At 40.8% G+C, this 23,660-nt stretch overlaps 1 protein-coding gene across 1 annotated transcript; it reads left to right on the top strand.

The window, feature by feature from the left end:
- Positions 1-226: 226 nt before the first annotated feature.
- On the top strand, positions 227-22,772 carry LOC114558255 (chitinase-3-like protein 2). Its single transcript, XM_028582091.1, has 14 exons — positions 227-296; positions 787-838; positions 14,823-14,856; positions 16,057-16,083; positions 16,234-16,432; positions 16,549-16,605; positions 17,542-17,707; positions 17,831-17,955; positions 18,047-18,170; positions 18,256-18,438; positions 18,568-18,684; positions 18,800-18,925; positions 21,085-21,482; positions 22,457-22,772. Exons 3-14 carry the CDS (start codon positions 14,832-14,834, stop codon positions 22,770-22,772), a joined length of 1,863 nt encoding a protein of 620 aa, XP_028437892.1. The 5' UTR covers positions 227-296; positions 787-838; positions 14,823-14,831.
- The last annotated feature ends 888 nt before the right edge of the window (positions 22,773-23,660 follow it).

The raw sequence follows: 23,660 nt of genomic DNA, 5'->3' as shown, positions 1-23,660 counted from the left end.
AACTGCAACAATTCCATGCAACAATGCAGCAATTACCCCTCTCTAGTTAATTGCCACATGCTGTCAGCTTACTGTAATTAAGCACAACTTACGTGTGATGTTGTTTGAAAAATATTTGTTGATTAAAGGAATTTCTATTAGCCAGGCCAGGAACTACAGGAACTTGGAGTAATTATCTGCACCCTGTTTAACAGCTACCTCAGCTGTCTACCCAATATAAACTGCTCAGCCACACATCCATCAGACATCCAACAGACATCCATCAGACACAATACACTTCTTTCACCACTATATTTGTAAGTATACCTTATACTCTGATTTTGACAAACTACATTTTATGTGATTTCTTTGTTGTTGCTATGTATATTACTATAGCCTACCTGGTCAATCTCTAACTGGCTATACTAAACACATTTTAGGTAGGGGGAGTGAAATAGCAGGCACTGGGCAGAATGTTTCTCTTTTTATTTTGTTGTAGCTTTCTAATATCATTATTATTGTTGTTTGTGGTCCCATTAATGTATGTACATGTGATCATGTTCAGTCATTAAAAGGTTTTTTGCATGATGCAGGCAATTAATTAATCAAACTGGATTGATTATAATCATACAGTAACCAAATTCTTCAGTGCAATCACTCCTGATCTGAGCGCCATCTCCTTTCCCCTCCCTATACTTTTGATATTGTTTAAATTCATATTTTATCTAACTTCTGATCACTCATTTCTTTCGGTTTTAATTACATTTGTGTATTTCAAGTTTTGATTGTGTTCTTTAATGTTTACAGGTGCTGTTTAATCACTGATTGAATCTTACCCACCATCCTGATAATATAAAAGGTAAGTGAAAATATCATTGGTGCTGTAAAATGGTATAATTTCTCAAGCAGGAGCTTGGGTCTGACTATGTGAATGTACAGTTGCGTTTTCGTGCCAATATTATGACTTTACTTTAAAGTTGATTTGGGTAAAGCAGATACTTAAACTATGCTGAGTAATAACTATCCTGCTATGAAACATTTCTTTTACAAAAGTTGGTGATTAATGCAGATATGTGCTGTTTAGCCGGGTGGGTAGCGCACTGCCATGAGTCCATGACGCTAATGTCTGATTACTCATTTTCATTGTTATTGTAATTACATTCTGAATCTGCAACATTCTCTGTCAGGTAAATCAGTAAGTTGGTAGTAGGGTATACAGGAGAGTTGCATTTGAAGTGGTTTGGGGTCCTTCTGTAGGTAATTTTGGGGTACAACTTGGTTTTGATGAATTCTACAAGCAGCAATACCCTAGGCCAAGCAATCAGCCCGTTCCAAACAGGCACATTTTCAACGGGCACTGCACTAGTATATACAAATACAAGAATAGTTCCAGTGCAGTGTAAGAAATGAATAATTATTTGATTTGATAGGTTGTAGGGACAAGTTTGGAAGGGGAGAAGGAGGTGTTGTATTTTGTGTGGTGTGTAAAATGTTATAAATAAATAACCAAATATTCTAAGTAAATAAGATAAATAGGTTTGGAATGATTACCGAAGTACCGAAAAAAGGTATGGTTGCGTACTGGAATATAATAAAATAAATGTTCTTGTTTTTTTCTTCCGTCATTTAAACTGATCTATCTAACCCTATTGTATGAGTGTTCTTGTTGTTTTCTAACCATTCCGTGATTGGATTCATCCTACGTAATAACACAGATAATATACACTGTATTCTCCATGTAAATCATTACAAATAAATATTACTAAATCAATAAGTTAATAATAATAAATCAATAAAATACCACACATTTCCCAGACAAATTTTGGCACATTTTGTTTAGTTGGTTGTTCTTTTTCATCAGGTTTTTGTGAGATAAAATACACAATATGCTGTGGAAACAAGCTGCCTAACTGGCACTCATTGAAAAGAGAAGGAACAAAACTTATTTGTCAAACATTTCTCAGAGCCACCTTTTTCATTAAACTACTCTACTCAACACTCATTGCAATAAATGCAAATCATAATGTTGGTAATTTTATCATATATGAGGGGTAATTGGACAAGCGATTATTTGCGAAAGGCATATATTCGTGCCTTTTTGTATGTGGTAGGCTATTGCTCAGGCTCAGAGTCATCTCCACTGAATATGTTTGGTCAGAATTAGGCATCTTACTGGGGACAGAACAGACAGGTAGTAGAGTTTCCTTAGCCGATGATGTTGGATCTTGGCTGGGTCTTTCAAGGCCGGGAACAGGTATAACAGGCACTGCAGCATTTTTCTTAAGAAAAAAACAGTTATATTCATGTTGCTCGAGGAGTCCAGGGTACGGTTTTACACATGCGGTTAGGTAAAAAAAATGTGCCACACACAAATACACACAGAGACAGACCTTCTAAATGTCAGGTGCACCAGTGTGACGAATAAACAGTCCCTCCGGGATTCTGCGGCCTTAGATTGTTGCGGCCCAAAATGCCTGATTTCATGGGGGCTTTTGTAAAAAATTGCGATAAAAGTTGTGATGTTTTTTGTATGTTTGCTGCAATGAAGTTGTGTGAGACAGTCAAAGTTGCAAAAAAATTACTAGTGAGTTTTAGTTTTCCTAGTAACCAAAAAAGACTTTTGGTATAATATGAAAATGGCTGGTGGGTTTAAGACAAAAAATAATAATTTATTGAATGCATCAAATTTGAACATATGTGATGTGGCTTGTTGATCTTTACATTGTTAGTTGATTTTCTATCCTGGCCTGGGACTCACATTCATACTTTTGATAAAGTACTTATTGGACTTTAACTTATCATTGCACTTACAATAACGAGCGTAGCTGTCCTCAATTTAGGTCATTGTGTACGTCTCATCTCCGTTTTTTCCTGCATCCACCGTGTGTGCTTGTGTGTGGGACTGCTGGGCTTGGTTGAAGTCGAGGGTAACTCCGGTTATTGGTCAAATTTGCGGAGAAGTTGCAGTGATTGGTCAAAATTGCGAATCGCACCAAATTCACAGGGATTGGTTGAATTTGCATGAATTGGCAGGATCGCGAAATCCTGGAGGGACTGAATTAAAAATGTTTAGTCGCACTTGACAGAATAATGATCGCACTCTGGAGCACTATTGTAAGACTCTGTGGACTGTGCTCAGTGACAGTACATGTCCATTACACTGGGTAAACCCAGCCCGATCTGCCGGCGATTTGATTTCTCCCTGCAGCTCAGGCTGGAAACCTGTACGTTTATCTATCCTGCTTCCCTTTACAAATTTGTGGGAACCAATCACAAACTGGATTATCCACCTGGCACGCTATTAGCGGGTTTAACACGATGACGATAGAGAAGCGACCAAGCAGCTTTTTGTTTACATTCAAAAAGCCGGCCACCAAAGCGCAGCACTCCATGGCAGCAACCATAGACAGTATAAGAATGGACCAATAGACCCCGTTGCTCTGGACGGAGCCCAGTGAAGGCTATTAGAAGCACTTTTCCGGTGAGCGCTAGGGTTAGTGTGCAGCCTCCAACTGAGAGAGACAACGTAAATGTGACGTGAGCAACGTGTCTGAAAGTTGTAAGTCTTCTGGTAGCTGTGCCAAGAGAAATCTCAATCCTTCCCAATCTTACAGAGACGGAGAGCGTAGGTAGTGTAAGAAATAAAAATAATCAGTCAAGCTGGCTATGCTTTATGAGGATACAAATCATAGTTGAATTATAGTTGTGTGTTTAGTGGAAGAGCACTGTGACAGCTTAGTCATGCAAAATGAGAAAAGGATACTGTTGTACTGTTGTACAGCAGCACTGTATGACGGTGGTCAGAAAGCAACAAGAGTGCAGCAACAAAGTTAATATCAGTTTGATATCAGTTTGACCATGAGAATAAGTTACTCCTCAACCTGTGACAGGCAACAGCGGCGCATTGTTCTTTCTGACCATCAGCATAGCTAAAGTCTGCCTAACAGCTGATGAAGAGGGCGTGTGCCAAAAGACTGGGACCAGTCTGTGCACCAACCAGGGGATGCTAAGACTAAACCACGGTACTCCTCCAACTTTTAATAAACAAATCAAAATGCTCTTAGAGACTGATATTTGAATTCATGTATAAGCCAGAAAATTCAGTCTGATGAGAGAAGCCTGTGTGCCTGCTCAACTCGGACCCGTGTACACGTTTATGCTCTTATGATTTTACTTAAATAAATACTTGTTAAACTTTTAAGTCCTCTTCTTGCCTACTTAGTGGATTTTGAAACACGACAGAGTGGTGACCCCGACGTGATCCACTAGGTGGCGCCAGAGGACTTTCCCCTGAATTGAGCAGACAGGACGGACTCCAGTTTTTCCTTCACTCAAAACAGCGCGCTGTCAAAAATAAGGTAATCAGAGACCTGTTAATATCTAACTTCTGCACATTGAGCATAACCAAAAAAAGGGGGTCTGCAAGGGAGACCACCTCCTTTTGATCCATTTGTAAATGAATATGCCCCCTCAGATAAAGTCTCCAAACACTCTGACTACACCTTCTCCAGCCACACCTCAGCGGTTAGCTTGAAGGAATCAGGAACTGACGTATCCTCTACTGACGATGAAGATGAAAAGCAGCACAGAATTATAAAACACTTCACCAAAAGGGGTCCCCCACACAATGGAGCCATGCAGAAACTGCAGCTGCAAGGTGTGTTTGAAGGAGAAGCAAAGGTCATGGATGAAGCAAGAAGAGAATATGACCTTAGAGACAAACCCAAAAAAGGGGGGACAGGAGCTTTCCCTATTATGGAACACCCCTCAACCAACTTTGGAGTGTATGTGCCATTTAAACACAGAGATCTGGAGGGGTTACTGGAGGACCTCCCGCCAATCACCCAGGGAGCTGGACCATGTTGGCATCTTGATGTTTCTGTCAAGAACGGACATGTTCATGCCGCTCTTTTCCAGAAAAAAGGGGGAGACAGGTTAGTGCTAACCTACCACAGCTCAAAATTGGACACTATTGAACAAAGACAAACATCAGAGCAATGCATTCACGTTCAGTACTGAACGAAAACTGAAAATACAGAAGGAGCTGAGACAACCCCACATCACTTTTATAACCTCAGCCATCAATTTGGCAGACAAAATGGGACACGGAAAACCCCACAGCTGTGAAGAAGTGGCAGCACAAGAACTGAAACTCAGGCCAGACCTGAAAAACGAACCTGTGCCAGATGCACAACATTGGCTGTACACAGATGGATGCTGCTACAAAGGAGAAAATGGAAATGTGGCTGCTTATGCGGTGATGGAACAACACGCAGACGGTACACACACCGAAGTGGACTCAGGAATAATACCACAACCTGCATCAGCACAAATGGCTGAAATATTGGCACTCACAAAAGCACTGCAGTGGTCAGAAGGGAAAAGGGTCAATATCTACACAGACTCAGCATACGCACATGGAGCGGTGCATATAGATGGACCACAATGGCAGAAGAGGAATTTCCTGACCACCAGCAAGACTCCTGTCAAGCACAAGGATCAACTGGTAACCCTACTGGAAGCAGTAAAAGCGCCAGTAGCAGTGGCAATAATGAAGTGCAAAGGACATGACAAAGCAGACACAAGGGTGGCAAAAGGAAATGAAGCAGCAGACCAAAGAGCCAAAGAAGTTGGAGGGTACACTCCCAGACAAATGACACTGCAACCAGAGGGAGGACCAACAGAACTAACCACAGAAAACATAAAAGACATCCAAGAAGAGGCCAGACCATATGAACATTCAGAATGGCAGAGAAAAGGAGCATGCAAGGATAAAGACGGCATTTGGAGGTCACACACTGGACACATAGTGGCTCCGGCAAAGCTATGTCGACTATTGTTCCCAACCATGCACGGACCCACCCATGAGGGAACCAGAAGAACCCTTACAAACATGAAAGAACTATGGTGGCACCCATGGATGTCAGACATCATCACCAACTTTGTGGAAGAATGTGACACATGCAACAAACACAATAACAAGAAATCATTCAAGGCCCCAGCAGGAAAATTCCCTGTGCCTACAGCCCCCTTTCAAGACATCACCATAGATTTCACAGATATGGGGCCAGAGAACAGAGTAGGGGGAAAAAGGTATCTCCTTGTAATGGTAGACAGATTCACAAAATGGGTTGAAGCGATGCCAAGTAAAGATGAAACAGCACAGACAGTTGTAAAATGGCTGAAAAATTAACTAGTACCCAGATATGGCGTACCACGCACAATAAGATCAGACAATGGATCTCATTTTGCTAACAAACATCTACAGAAAGTAGAAGAGGCATTAGGGATCATACACAGATATGGGTCAGTTTATCATCCACAATCACAGGGATTAGTGGAGAGGGCCAACCAGACACTGAAAAGAAAAATGAAGGTGAAGGTTTCTGATGAAGGTACAAAACTAACATGGGTAGAAGCACTGCCGTTAGCTCTTATGTCCATGCACAGTTCCCCAGGATCTGACACACACTTATCGCCTCATGAGTTACTGACTGGAAGAAAAATGCCAGGCCCACCCAGGGATGGAGGTCATATGCCATCCCTGGACGTGTGTAAACAAGAATATGATGACTACATGAAGGCATTGACCAGTCTTACTTCAGTTTTATCTGAACAGGTCGCCAGAGCACAGACCCCGGGAGAAGAGGAGCCCCGGAGCAGTGTCAAGGTAGGTGACTGGGTGCGAGTGAAAGTCCACAAGAGAAAGTGGACCGAGCCCAGGTGGCTTGGACCGTACGAAGTGAGGGAGGTTACCTCACACTCTGTCCAAGTAAAAGGCCGGGCAGGAGCTGCTTGGCACCACCTGACACATTGTGCCCCAGCACCTACACCGTCCCGTGACTTGAGGGAAGTTAGAGCTGATTTGATCAACAATGCCGCTCCCGTTCAAACTTAGGCAATCAGGCCAAGGGAGCAAACCCAGACAAAAATACTACTATGGATGCACATGGAAGGTCTGGGTAGGAATGCTAATATCTACAGCCATACTCGTTATGTTGTTATTTTGGTTCATAGATACCAAATATGACAGAGGAAGAAGGGAGGTTCAGGTGACTAGAACAAAGGGACAGATCACATTGTCATTTATTAGGGGACACACAAGCACAGCCCTATTAGACCTATGCGACATAGTGCCATGCACCACCAAAGACAGAAGAGAGGAAGTCATATACATATGCGTCACGACCAACTCAGACAAGTGGTGTAGCAGTTGGAAGTGTGCCATAGCTAACACAGGCTCAGATTGGGGAAATGTGGGATGTGAACCATATGATACAATGCACCTTACGATAACACATAGGGACCTGAAATCCAGACTGAGTGTAGGTAGAAAGCAGGAAGGACGATGCCAGAAACAGAAATGTAATCCTATATATGTGACGTTGAAGGAACAAAACAAGAGGATGCAGGGACTTATGTTATGGGATTGTATGCTGAAGGGAAAGATCCATTAGGACAGTTCATCATTCGAGTCACAGACCCATGGAGTAATAGTACACCGTCCACATCCATTACTGTACCAGGTTGACGCAATGAACACAGGTATGGGTGTCCTGAAAGACTCTAAAGGGCCATTAGTGAAATATTTGAACCTAGAGGACTTTACCATTGAGGAAAGGTTGGAGATGGAAACTGGTTTCACACCCTCAGGTAACACGTGGCTCAAAATGATGAAATATACTGCTAGAACGCATAAAATGTCTGACTGTGTTATCTGTGCTAAAGCAAGACCTCATTTGGGGACAGTACCATTCCCACTCTCACCTGTGGACGACCTTATTGGTTATAATTGTATGTTAAGTCTTTACAGTGATGTGACCATGGAAAGTGATGTCTGCAGGACCCTGTCTCTCCTGTATCCCAGAGTGCGTGCAATACAACCGCCTCCAGGAGTGGTCGCCTACCCTGGTAACTATACTTGCATCACACAACCCAACAGCTCTACCATGAATGTGGGACACCTACCTAATAAGTTTCGTATGTACGCCTACAACACATCTTCGTTCGTTCCCAATGTCACACAGTCGATGTTTAACAATCAGAGTAAGGGACTCGCTGATGTCTGGTGGATGTGTGGGACACAGCCCCGCCTTAGAACATCCTTACCTGCTAAATGGGGGGGAACCTGCGCCTTAGTGTCCCTATTACTGCCAATTACCATGCTTCCTATTAGCGCAGGGAAGCTAGAGGAGACAGTACAGTCTACCTACCACAAACATTCCTTGAAGAGGGCTAAAAGAGACACTGACTTGGGTTTTGGTACATAGGGAGATCCAAGCACCCCGTTCGGGTCTATAGATAGTAGGGTGTATATAGATGCAATTGGAATACAAAGGGGTGTACCAGAGGAGTTCAAAGCTCAGAGTCAGATAGCAAAGGGTTTTGAGTCTATACTGCCCTGGATAACTACAAACAAGAATGTGGACTGGATAAATTATATATACTACAACCAGCAGATGTTTTTGAACCGGACTAGGGATGGCCTGAGGGGTGTGTCCGAACAATTAGCCGCCTCCTCACTCATGGCATTTCAGAACCGTATGGCACTGGACATGTTGTTGGCAGAAAAAGGGGGTGTGTGCCACATGTTTGGAGATGCTTGTTGTACATTTATTCCCAATAATACTGCCCCGGATGGTAGCATCACTAGAGCCTTGGAGGGGTTGACCTCTCTAGCCAATGAACTAGCAGAGAACTCGGGTGTGGCTGAAAACCTCATCACCAGTTGGCTGGAGGACGTTTTTGGCAAATACAAAGCAATTGTGCTCTCTACGCTTATGTCCGTGGCAGTGTTTGTGGGCATATTGGTGTGTTGTGGATGCTGTTGCATCCCTTGTTGTCGCACTCTGGTGAACAGATGGATTGATGTAGCTCTGACCAAAAAAGATCCCCAGAAAGATGCTCCTCCAGCCTACTCCATGCCCCTGTTGGGGATGGAGGATGGTGATGAGACTGATTCGGACAATGAAGGAAGTGAATCACCAATGTAATGCTATGCTATATTAATCTTGCTTCTTCTTCCCCTAGTGCGGACAATTATTTACCAGTTTGAGGGCCATATAATCCTAAACTTAGTAGTATTCACACCTGAGGTGTGAAAAGGGGGATCTGTAAGAAATAAAAATAATCAGTCAAGCTGGCCAGTCTGTGCACCAACCAGGGGACGCTAAGTCTAAACCACGGTACTCCTCCAACTTTTAATAAACAAATCAAAATGCTCTTAGAGACTGATATATGAATTCATGTATAAGCCAGAAAATTCAGTCTGATGAGAGAAGCCTGTGTGCCTGCTCAACTCGGACCCGTGTACACGTTTATGCTCTTATGATTTTACTTAAATAAATACTTGTTAAACTTTTAAGTCCTCTTCTTGCCTACTTAGTGGATTTTGAAACACGACAGTAGGTAAGGAGATAACATGGGCACAGGCTAAGTCGAAACTGCCTGCAAGCTTCTCCTGTACTATAAGGTAATTCCTCTACTGTGTGACACAATCGTTAGCCTATTTTTACAAAAACGTCTGCTACGGAGCCATAATGTGAAGTACAAGGTAATGGAGCCTTTTATACATTGTCATGTTTCTTTAGAAATAAACAATGGACAAATAGAGTCTTTAAATGCTTCAGATGTAAAGTTATTCGCTGTCAAGTGACCTCATAATGAATGTCAGCCAGTGGAATGCTAACGGGAGGTAATTGCTTTGTAGCATCAAAATGGCGCCATAGGAGGTTTGAGTTCTGAAGCGATGCTTACCCCCTTGGCAGCAACCTGTTGATGACGCTGTCGCTGCTACGTCACCCGGAGCTTTGGTCTGATTGGTTGAAGGACTATCCAATCATTTGAACTATGCCCGTTGATCACGCCTTTTGTGCAGTAGAAAATACAGAGCAGACTCCCCAGGCTAATGTTTGGTCTGGTGATAGCCATACTACATGTCCATGATTTGATTATCATATTACTCCAGCCAAAAAAGCACAGTTTTCAACAATTAATAAAATGACTCCAAGTAATGTGGAAAAGCTGGTAATACTGCCATTCTTTGAGAATAAACACCCCAGTCAGCAGCACTATGTTATTTACAGCTCCCTATTCAATTTGCTGTCCTAACAATAACAGGTTCATACAAAACAGCTACTAAAATCCATGATTGTGGCAGGTAATATACAGGTAATATAAACAGCTGCAACTGCATTCCATTACAGCCAATACTTGCCAATACAGTACTCTTCACTAGTGTTTGTCAAAAGAGAGTATTAACAACAAACTGGTAGGTAGGTGTTTCTGACACACTTGGGTGTGTGTGCTATTTGCTTGGTTGCTTACAACATTGTTTCTGGACATGCCTTATTTGATAATAGTGCTGTTCATGATGTCAATAATTGCCTTCTTTGTTAAAGCTAACCTTTCATTTGGGAGTGTTCTTGTTAGTGAATTTTTAAATAACTGTGTAATTAGATGTTCCTTATATGACAACGATGCTGTTGTTCATTTCAACTAATTATGTCCGTGTTCTGTGCATGTATTGTTACGTTGCCTTTAACAATTACCATCATTTGACACACCTAACGTCATCATGACGTTGTTTCAAACATATTTGACAGACATTTGCAGAAAGTCTTTCAGCAATTGGCTCAGAACTACAGTTGAAAACTAGTATTTTGATTGATCATGCAAAAAAATACTTCTGTTATTAATAGTATGTTGAAATGTTGTAACTTCTTTGTTTTCCTCGGTATTGTTCAATAAGGCTAACATAAATGTAGACTTGCTGGATCAACAGCTCCAAATATATCATAGCAGTAGTAGGGTGTCCTAGTGGTCTGAGATTTAAGATGCTTACCATGAAACTGCAAAATCCCTGATTTTAAGTAAGTAAACCATTGCTGCATATTATTTCTGCTTTCTATGTTAATTTTCAGAAACACATACTTTAAAAAGTACCAAAGAATTATTGAAGTGCCATTGTATTATATTCGGTAAGTATTTCTATTTTTAAAGTTACATTGTGTAAGAATTACTCCCATCTAGCGTTGAGATCATATATCGTAATCAACTCTCTCTCGCCACGCAGTATTGCAGCTACGGTAGCCTTCACGCTTCAAAAAGCAAAAGTTGTACAAAAGGCCGTCTATCAGCTGTCGTTGGAGTTCATGCGTTCTCTCTCATTTTGCGACAAGTATCCTACAAGATGCTAACGGCTTATTATCATAGATACCTAAAACGTTTTTGAAAGTGCTACAAGTTAGCAATCAAACACAACAAAGGTTGTCACTTGAATGGCGTTTTGAGCTATCATTAGCAATCTAACAATCATAGATAGCTAAAACATTTTTGAAATGATTTCCATCTTCTGTTATTGTATGAAAAGAGAAAAGTTTATTATTTTTATGGATTTCACAATTTCAGTAAGACACGTTATGCTGTAAACCGTTTAAATCTGAGCATGCGCAACTCACATCTGTGCTCGACTCACATCGGGCAGTGACAACATCCATGAATTAATGTCGGAGAGTGGTGTGAACGCGCACTTCACACCACCAGCGGGCACGCGCACCACCCGACGGAAAGGAGAGAGAAAGAAAAGGAGACTGCAGCGGTCTAGAGGAGAATTAACTAGTTGGGATTGGGTGTGTGCCTCCAAAGCAGCTCCAATGTTAACTCTTTTTTTCTGATGACGCCAGTCTCTTGCTCTTTTCAATATCCGTTTTCTTTTTCTGGGTGAAGAAGAAGACTCCTGTTCCTGAAATTTGGATTTTGAATACATGTGGTCCTCCATGTTTCCTTCTTCAAACTTGCCGGGGCCGGGAAGCGACGATGAAAAACGCGAAAGGCGGAGCAGTATAGTCTGTATGTCCCTTACCGGCTAACATATTTCAAGATGGCGCATCATTATGGAGCGTCTACCAAGGGGGTAAGCTTCGCTTCAGAACTCGACCCTCCGATGGCACCATTTTGATGCTACAAAGGTTTCACCTCCCGTTAGCATTCCACTGACTAGCATTCATTTTGACGTCACTTGACAGCGAATAACTTTACATCTGAAGCGTTTAAAGACTCTATTTGTCCATTGTTTAGTTCTAAAGAAACACGACAATATATAAAAGGCTCCATTACCTTGTACCTCACGTTATGGCTCCGTAGCAGACGTTTTTGTAAAAATAGGCTAACGATTGTGTCACATAGTAGAGGAATTACCGTATAGTACAGGAGAAGCTCTCAGGCAGTTTCGACTTACATGAGTTGTTTAGGTTTAATTACTAAGGTTAAGTAGCATTTTAGTTAGCAATAATTAGTCTGTGCCTATGTTATCTCCTTACATATACCTAAGCTCTCTGTCTCTGCAAGATTGGGAATGATTGAGATTTCTCTTGGCACAGCTACCAGAAGACTTACAACTTTCAGATACGTTGCTCACGTCACATTTACGTTGTCTCTCTCAGTTGGAGGCTGCACAGTAAAGCAAGAGATCAACGGAAAAGTGCTTCTAATAGCCTTCACTGGTCTCCGTCCAGAGCAACAGGGTCTGTTGGTCCATTATATACTGTCTATGGCGTCTACCCATACTGTCTATGCGTCTACCCTATGCGTCTACCCCAGTTCATGCAAGTGCAAATGTAAAATTCCAAGCTAATAGGAATACTTGAAATTGATGGTGGTGGTCAATATTCATGAAAAAGGACAAGTTTGTGAAGGGCAATACAGATTTTGATAATTAACAACTACAAATGTAACACACTGGAGCTTTAATTTATATTTTGAGTTTCACGCCGGTAATTGCAAGCAACTGACAGCTTGATGTGAAATATTATGTTAAAAAAAGATGAATTTTGCAGTTTGCCACTGTCCTTTTTTAATTCTTTAATAAATACTTCCAAATCATCTGTGAAAATCAAAGGTTTTTGAGTGGTCTGACTCCGCAAATTAATACTGATGAATGCAGGGTTCTTAATCCCCTATAAGAGTGAATGAACATTCTTAACAGACAGAACAAACATGGTGGTATCATGCTATTTCAGCCAATACAATTCATAGTCAAATGGGTATGGCACAAGCTGACGTTGTTCTTTTGTACCAGTTTCCTTCAGTGTTTTTTTAGGACATTGCAGCAATGCAGTAATTACTCCACCCTAATTAATTGCCACACCCTGTCAGCTTTCTACCCAGTTTAAAACAGCGCAGATATACACCTGCCAGTCATTCATCAGTCACAGTAGACGGTGTATGATTCTTTCACCATTATTTTTGTAAGTATCCCTTTTACTCTGATATTAACAAACCAAATTTAAATGATTTCTTAGTTGTTGTTGTTGTTGTTGTTGTTGTTGTTGTTGTTGTTGTTGTTATGTACAGTATATTGCTATAACTGCTCAAGCTCTCTCACAAACCTACAAGCTAAATACTTTATGTGGGTGAGTGAACCAGCAGGCATTGTACAGACTTTTTCTTTTGTTGTAACTCATTTTAATGTTATTGTGTTGTACCAATTTTGTACATTCATTTAAGTCTTAATTAATCAAACTATAAGAATATAGTAACCAACCTGTTCAGTCAGATCAGACTTGATCTGATCAGATTTTCTATGGGATCAAAACACAAAAGCAAGAGCTTTAGTCACAAGCAGAGCTGTAAACAAGACTGAAGACTGATTTACAATGCAGCAGTTGTTAATACTTTACTAGAAAGTGAAAATATTTTTGAATATTTCTAAAGCAGGAGCTTGGGTTTGACTATGGGATAGTGATGTAGGTGTGTTTTCCTGCCAGTATTCTCACTGTACTTGCAAATCAGCATTGCTAAAGAGGATAATTAAACTTTACGGAGTAATAACCATCCTGCTATGCAACATTTTTTTCACAACACAAATCATCTTGACTTGTATGATGATGGATCACAACTTCATTGTTTATCTAGATTAACTATTTAAAAACATCCCTTAAATGTTTTGGTTATCCATACTGTACCTGGCTTTTTAGCTGAGAAATGGTTAAATAATGGACAAAAAGACTCCTGAATCCAGTGTAACATTCAATATTGAGTTTGTGTGCGCCATGAAATGTAATGCTTATGTCAAGGTGTCAAGACTGACATCATATGCCAGTGGCAAGTGTCTTAAAACTGCTAAAATACTCAGGGCACCATTCAGTAGCCACTTACTGATACTGTTTGCCTTTGCCAATCGGTGAAAGTGTCGACAACGTAATCAGTGTCTGTAAATGACAAATTTACCATCATAGGACTACCAAACATTTGCTATGTCCCTGATTTACCCAGCTGGTCATGTTGTAAATTATCTGTACATACAAGTTATATTATTAAGGAATGTGACTTATTTCAGAGGTGAATTCAAAGCTTGCTCTGTGACACAATTTTAGAAGGGTTGTAACAGCCTCACTTATGCTGAAAAACATCTTAAAATGACATGGTACAAAACACATAATCATGACCCACATCCCACAAAAAGACATCTAACATGAGGTTTAAGCTGCAGTTTGAAAGTTTGAAATATCCAGTAATACACTTTGTATGGCAACAAATTATTTCTCATTAAACCCCCAGTGCTATATTTATTGTGAGAAAGGCTGAATAGAAAATGAAAGAAAAAAAATTATACTTCACCTGTTACAGTAGTCTAATTTTAATTTTCAGAGTGACGTCTAACTTTCACTGCTAGTAAAACTCATAAGTTTGTATTGTGACTCTTAAAATGCAAACTTTATATTGAAGAAATAACTTGAAATTGACAGAACAAATAGTTTAGGTGCTGACATGGAATAAATGAAAGATGTGAAAATTGTGTGTGCATAATAAACATTTCTTCTATTTATTCTGCTTATCCACATAGTGGCAACATGTGCAAACTCACTCTAACTGCAGGTAAGGCACACTGGTCAAGTTATTGTTTCCTTAAAGCAATGTTCTTGCCCCTTAGCTGAAAAGAGAGACGGAGTAGGGACCCGCTAAAAATAGTGATACAATTAAGTTGCATGTTAAACTGGGCCGGGTGGATGAAAATGTCTGGATATTAATATATTATTTATTTGTATATATTTATACATCATGTGGAAGACACAGTGAATCCTTAAAGGTGCAGTAGGTAAGACTTATAAAACTAACTTTCTGTCATATTTGTTGAAACTGACTCTATGTTCCAGTAGAAATACATGAAGCAGGTCATTTAAAAAAAATCTGGTTCCTCTGGCACCACCTACAGCCTGTAATGTGATTTGCAAAAATCCACCGCTCCCTGTTCAGATGCATCAATCAGGGCCAAGGGGGTGTCTAATTGCGTGTCAATCACTGCTCATGCACACGCATTCATTCTCCCTTGTGGGGGGAGGGGCTTAGGAGACCGTTTTGGGCTTTAGTGGAAAGGGGGGAGGGACTGAGAAGTTGTCGATGTTCAAATTTTTTGGCTAAGTCCTGGATCTTCGCAATCCTACATACGGCACCTTTAAGCTTAACGGTATAGCTACAATAGTAGGCCAATTTACCTTTGTTATTTTAATATGTTGGATTCACTTTAATGTATATTTTCAGACATATTTAAATTTTTGAATTAAGAAACTTTAAAAAAGAAAATGTTTACATAATTTGGCAGCCTCTCTGCACTAACTCTGAGGACCCCCTGTTGAATATCTCTGCCTTAAAGGGACAGTTCATCCTAATCACAAAAACACATTTTCTCACCTCCATAGCCATGCAGATAGTTTTTGTTTTGTTTACCCATGTTTTGTCTTTAAGACGGGGAGTGGGAGTGAACAGAATTTGGTTTGTGGTGCTTATGGCTAAAAAAAATTGCATTTAGAAAATGTACTAGAAAGTCTTCAGAAACACAGTCCCAATCATATTATTAGTGTTGATTATCCAGTTGAATTTTTAAAATGTAAAACAAAATTCCAGTATGGCTGCAGACATCTAATATGTCTTTTACCTGAACAAATAAAACCAAAACTATCTGTAATGCTATAAACTTGTAGAAGACAGTGAGAAAACGTGGGTTATTTTTGTAATTTAGGTGAACTGACCTTTAAGCTTTGTTTTTAACCAAATACTAACCAGTCTGTCACTTTCAAGGTCTCTGTTTGATCATCGCCAGCTTGGGTAAGTTTTTAACATGCATTAATTATAATCAGCAGTCTTACTAGTAGATAAATAAGGTCCCAAACTCAACAATTGTTGGTAGACAAAGGATGATATAATTAATTGATTCAGAGACTTTTAAAACCATCATGATTTCCTCCTATGTCTTAGCGTCATCCTCCAGGCTGGTGTGTTACTATAACAGCTTGGCTGAAGACAGAGCAGCGTACGGGAAGGTCACAGTTTCAGATATCGATCCAAACCAGTGTACCCATCTGATCTACGCCTTTTCTGACATCAACAACAATGAGCTGGTCAACAGCACTGCAAGTAGCATAGACTATCAGTCCTTTAACAGACTCAAAACCAGGTCAGCGCTTTAGCCTATACATATGGTGGAAATGTGTTGAATGACTAAATTAATGAATGAATGTTGAAATATGTATTTTCTTGAATAATCATTAATAAAATGTTATGCTCCCATAGAAATCCACAACTCAAAACCCTTTTGGCAGTGGGTGGCTTGACCTTCAACATACAAAAGTAAGTTATTTACAATAACATTAAAGCTTTTTTGTGTAAATGCAAAGACACATGTTGGTATTTTCCTGACCATGAAACTTGCTTTGCCAATTGATGCTGTATTTTTGTGCTTTGCACAGCGTGCATGGTGTATGGTTTTATATTGTATTGTTTTACATAAATTGTTATATATAATTTATTGTATTACTGGTATTTGATTACATAAATAACTTCATGTTATGATTATTCAGCACACACAAACACGATATGTAATGACAATTTTTAGTAACTACATAGTAATGCAAATACACACAATTTAAAAAAATAGTTCAACAAGCAGAATTTGTAATACCCATTATATTATTTATGTGAAGCCAAAAGCAGGTTGCTGGAAAATAATGCCAAAACACAAAATGGATTCATGTCTTGCATTCAAAGATTTAACTTGATTTATTAATAATAAATAAAAACTAATAATAAAATTAAGAAATACATATATTAATTATTTTCATTTAATTTTGTTTATGTGACAACATAACCCTAAAAGAGCAATACAATTAAATGAAATTAAATAAATGTGTTATGTTGCAAACCATTGCGTATTTGCATTTTATTCTGATACAAAATTAATTAAACCAAATTAATCACTTAAGGTCCATAGAAAAACTTTTTAAGATGAGTTTTTATTTTACCCTTATTAATACTTAATTACTACTTATGATGATGTTATTAACTGTACATTATAACTTAGTTATGTGGATCATTTTGTGGCTCATTTTCATCATCATTCATAATTACAAGTGACAAACGTGGGAACCAGACCATTTGCCTATGGCTGTATATTTGTCTTAGCAACACATGTCCTTGTGCTGCTTTGTGTTTACGTCAAATTAGAGCTCTTAAATGCAATTTATGATTGTCTTGTTGAGAGTACCGTTTTGTTCAAATGTTTACCAGATTCAGTACAATGGTGGCAGAACAACAAAACAGAACAATATTCATCCAGTCTGCGATCACACTACTAAGAGAATATGGGTTTGATGGGCTAAACCTTGACTGGAGGTACCCCGGAGGACCTGGAAGCAAACCACAGGACAATCAGAGATTCACACAGCTGTGCACTGTAAGATTTTGAATTTTTCTTCTGGTACAGACACTCAGAAATATGCCATACTGTACATAGCATGTATGAAAATATTAGATTTTATACTTGACTGAGACGGAACCATGCTTCTGTGTTGTACAGGAGCTCAAAGAGGCCTTTGTGGCTGAGGGAACAGCATCTAACCGTGACAGATTAATCATCACTGCTAGTGTCTCTGCGGAGAGAGCAACCATCGATGCCAGTTATGAAGTTGCACAGATTGCCACGTAAATCAAATTATATGTAATTCTTGACATTATACACATGATTAGATGTTGTCATGTTTTGGTGAACCTGCTCTTCTCTGCATTTTATTAGGCAGCTGGATTTCATCAATGTGCTGACATTTGACTTCCATGGCCCCTGGGAAAATGTCACAGGACATCACAGCCCCTTATACCAGGGATCCAAAGACACTGGAAACAAATCCTACTTTAACACTGTAAGTACAGGGATTTATAGTTTAACACCATTCTATTTAGAGATGTCCTCTTATCCTAATGGTTTTATTTTTCTACACATTTTAGGACTTTGCCATGCGCTACTGGCGGGACCAGGGAGCACCTACACAAAAGCTAAACTTGGGGTTAGCGGCATACGGGCGAGCTTTTGACCTCTCCACTAATTCCAGTGATGTTGGAGCACCAGCCAACGGTCCTGGTGAAGAAGGCTGCTACACTGGTGAAGAAGGATTCTGGTCCACGTATGAGGTAAAACTGCGAGCTGTGCAATTAATTTATAGCGATTGCCTCATATGCTAACTGCTTTAACTGTATTTGGTGTGACAAATCGTTGTTCAAATGAATACATTAGATGTGACATCTGGCCCTTCTTTTCAGACTTGTCTTTATATTGAAGGGGTTCCAACCCAACTGATTCCTGATCAGAAAGTTCCATATGCCACCACAGACAATCAGTGGGTTGGATTTGACAACATAGATAGCCTTGATACTAAGGTAATCATCTGTTTAATTCAAACAATTGCTTAATTACTTTGCAACACCACCATTTGTTGACCACAACATGAACATGATATCAGCTTTTTAAGTGTTTTGTTTGTCATCTTTTCAGGTCAGTTACCTAAAAACTAACAACTTTGGAGGAGCTTTTGTCTGGTCTCTGGACTTGGATGACACTAGTGGTCAATTCTGTAAAATTGGCAACAATCCCTTCATCAGCCACCTGCATACTCTCCTGGTTCCAGGTAACCAAAAAGCAAAATAATTCTATCCTGTCATGCAGTGGACTTTTTTTTGTGCATTTGATTTATTGCTATCAGCATTAATGTAATCACCTTTGATTCACATAATGTAAGGGATAATGTATAGTGAGCCGGCCATTATAGTGAGTTAGAACCCTGAAAGGATGATAACCTTCCGCAAAGTAGAAGTGTCTTGAATCAGCTTGCAAGGGTTCAATTTCCAATAATGACTGGCTCGATCTACTTTATCCTGCTTATAACACTGCTTATTATACGGCTATTCATACAGAGGATACTTGCTGATAATGCCTGCATCCTGATTGGGACGGTTAATTTTATCATTGATGAGCATGGCTCTCTGGCAAAATCCAGGAACTTAACATGGCATGACTTTGCGTAAACATACACGCCACTTTCCTAAAGCCAAGTGGCATGTTATCTGTACGCATTTTGAGCTATCCGCGTGTATGTCTACACTGTATACAGCAGATGTAAACACAGTTGATAAATGCCACACGCGGGACGCAATCCCGGCTCTCCTGGGTGAAAGTCCTGTGTTTTACCTATCCACCACCACAACCAACCTCCCTTCGGTCGTTTCATACTACTTGCTACGGCAATAATTCACACGTAATGTAGGTCAATGGAGGCCAAACGGCGTTGATAAACACGCTAAAAAGCGATTATGCGTCTTGATAAGACGCCAAAATGGCATATGAATTGCCGTGTCATACATACGCCACTTCATGAGATCAGTCTGAACATGAAGCTAACTATTGTTCTGTTTGCACTGTTGCCATTACAGATCTTAGCAATACAAGTTTCCTCTCTTTCCCTTTGTGATTTGTTGACCAATGGTATGAACTCTGTATGAGCACAAATATTGATTTAAAAATAATTTTATTGATTTAAAAATGGCGCTCAAGAGTCAGTGATCACAACTGCGTCCATGGCAATGGTCTGTTATACAGAAATAACAGAACGTATAATGCCGTAATTTTCCAATCACAATCAAATATTAAACAATGCTGTGTAATAATACATGTTATTATGCAAAGAGCAAATGTATGATCTTTCTTTTAAGACATCTCAGCAGTTATGCTCAGTGGTATAAAAATATGATGTGATGAATAACAGGGTTAAAGAGCAATTAACACATTATCTGCCTCTCATTCTTTCAGGTTTTCCTGGCCCTACTACTACAACTCCCACTCCCCCTACCACAACAATGCCCACAACCACAACAACTCCCCCTACCAGAACTACCACAACTCCACCTAATACAACCACAACTCCCCCTACCACACCTACCACAACTTCCTCCATCACAACTCCCCCTACCACAACTACAACTCCACCTACTACAAATACAGGTCCACCTACTACAACTCTCCCTACCACAACTACAACTCCCCCTAACACAGCTCCCCCTACCACAATTACAACTCCACCTACTACAACAACTCTCCTTACCACAACTACAACTCCCCCTACCACAACCACAATAGCTCCCCCTACCACAACCACAACTCCCCCTACCACAACTACAACTCCACCTACTACAACTACAACTCCCCCTACCACACCTATCACAACTACAACTCCACCTACTACAACTCCCCCTACCACAACTCCACCTACTACAACTACAACTCCCCCTACCACAACTACAACTACTCCAACTACAACTCCACCTACTACACTTACCACAACTCCCCCTACCACAACTACAACTCCACCTACTACAACCCCCATCACAACTACAACTATTCCAACTACAACTCCCCCTAGCACACCTACCACAACTTCTCCTACTACAACTACAACTCCACCTACTACAACTACAACTCCCCCTACCACACCTACCACAACTCCCCCTACCATAACTACAACTCCACCTACTACAACTACAACTCCTCCTACCACAACTACCACAACTCCCCCTACCACAACTCCACCTACTACAACTACAACTCCACATACAACCACCCCCACCACAACTACAACTCCACCTACTACAACAACTCTCCCTACCACAACCACAACTCCTATCACAACTACAACTTCACCTACTACAACTACAACTCCCCCTACCACAACTCCACCTACTACAACTACAACCCCCTACAACTACAACTCCACATACTACAACTAGCCCTACCATCCCTACCACAACTCCCCCTACCACACTTACCACAACTCCCCCTACCACAACTACAACTCCACCTACTACAACTACCCCCACCACAACTACAACTCCACCTACTACAACAACTCTCCCTACCACAACCACAACTCCTATCACAACTACAACTCCACCTACTACAACTACAACTCCCCCTACCACAACTCCACCTACTACAACTACAACTCCCCCTACCACACCTACCACAACTACCACAACTCTCCCTACCACAACCACAACTCCTATCACAACTACAACTCCACCTACTACAACTCCCCCTACCACAACTATCACAACTCCCCCTACCACAACTCCACCTACTACAACTACAACTCCCCCTACAACTACAACTCCACATACTACAACTAGCCCTTCCATCCCTACCACAACCCCCACCACACTTACCACAACTCCCCTACCACAACCACAACTCCACCTACTACAACTACCCCCACCACAACTACAACTCCACCTACTACAACAACTCTCCCTACCACAACCACAACTCCTATCACAACTACAACTCCACCTACTACAACTACAACTCCCCTACCACAACTCCCCTACCACAACTCCACCTACTACAACTACAACCCCCTACCACACCTACCACAACTACCACAACTCTCCCTACCACAACCACAACTCCTATCACAACTACAACTCCACCTGCTACAACTCCCCCTACCACAACTATCACAACTCCCCCTACCACAACTCCACCTACTACAACTACAACTCCCCCTTCTACAACTACAACTCCACATACTACAACTAGCCCTACCATCCCTACCACAACTCCCCCTACCACACTTACCACAACTCCCCCTACCACAACTACAACTCCCCCTACCACAACTACAACTCCACCTACTACAACTCCCCCTACCACAACCACAATAGCTCCCCCTACCACAACTCCCCCTACCACAACTACAACTCTACCTACTACAACTCCACCTACTACACTTACCACAACTCCCCCTACCACAACTACAACTCCCCCTACCACAACCACAATAGCTCCCCCTACCACAACTCCCCCTACCACAACTACAACTCTACCTACTACAACTCCACCTACTACACTTACCACAACTCCCCCTACCACAACTACAACTCTACCTACTACAACTCCCCCTACCACAACTACAACTCCACCTACTACAACTCCCCCTACCACAACCACAATATCTCCCCCTACCACAACTCTCCCTACCACAACCACAACTCCTATCACAACTACAACTCCACCTACTACAACTACAACTCCCCCTACCACAACTCCACCTACTACAACTACAACTCCCCCTACAACTACAACTCCACATACTACAACTAGCCCTACCATCCCTACCACAACTCCCCCTACCACACTTACCACAACTCCCCCTACCACAACTACAACTCCACCTACTACAACAACTCTCCCTACCACAACCACAACTCCTATCACAACTACAACTCCACCTACTACAACTACACCTCCCCTACCACAACTCCCCTACCACAACTCCACCTACTACAACTACACCTCCCCCTACCACAACTCCCCCTACCACAACTCCACCTACTACAACTACAACTCCCCCTACCACAACTCCACCTACTACAACTACAACTCCCCCTACAACTACAACTCCACATACTACAACTAGCCCTACCATCCCTACCACAACCCCCTACCACACTTACCACAACCCCCTACCACAACTACAACTCCACCTACTACAACAACTCTCCCTACCACAACCACAACTCCTATCACAACTACAACTCCACCTACTACAACTCCCCCTACTACAACTACAACTCCACTTACTACAATTACAACTCCACTTACCACAACAACTCCACCTACTACAACAACTCTCCCTACCACTACTACAACTACCCCTACTACAACTTCTCCTACCACAACTACAACTCCACCTTCTACAACTACAACTCCCCCTACCACAACTACAACTCCACCTTCTACCACTACAACTCCCCCTACCACAACTACAACTCCCCCTACCACAACTCTAGGTTCTGGAAACCCTTGCATAGGAAAGGCTGATGGGTATTACACCAACCTTGCAAACCCAAACAGTTTTTACCAATGTTTTAGTGGCGGAGTCTTCATTATAAGCTGCCCAGCAGGTTTGGTCTTTGACCAAAACTGCAACTGCTGTAACTATCCCACCTAAATAAAGAGTTGCACATGTATAATTTCACGATCTATGATAATATTTATTCTTATTAAGAAATGGTGGGCTACATAAAAGTCATATATAGTCTATATACTTTCATCAATTTGTAACTTTGTGACTGTTTAAAAACAATATTATTTTAACAACTTGTACTGTATATATACAATTGTTTTCCTGTTGCTGTCTGTTAATTGTAGGTGTATCTAAACCAGCTGAGTGTGTATGTTCTTTTCATTGTTATCATTTCATCTGACATACCTTACTTAATTATATGGTTGTTGCCTATCCATGTCATGGGTTTGTTCTTTGTTGATTTATATTTAGCCATTGCGTAAGATTTGTCCTACATAA

The sequence above is a fragment of the Perca flavescens genome, chromosome 7 (assembly GCF_004354835.1).
Source record: "Perca flavescens isolate YP-PL-M2 chromosome 7, PFLA_1.0, whole genome shotgun sequence".
In the NCBI taxonomy this organism is placed as follows: domain Eukaryota; kingdom Metazoa; phylum Chordata; class Actinopteri; order Perciformes; family Percidae; genus Perca; species Perca flavescens.
This window is presented reverse-complemented; position numbering and strand designations above follow the sequence as displayed.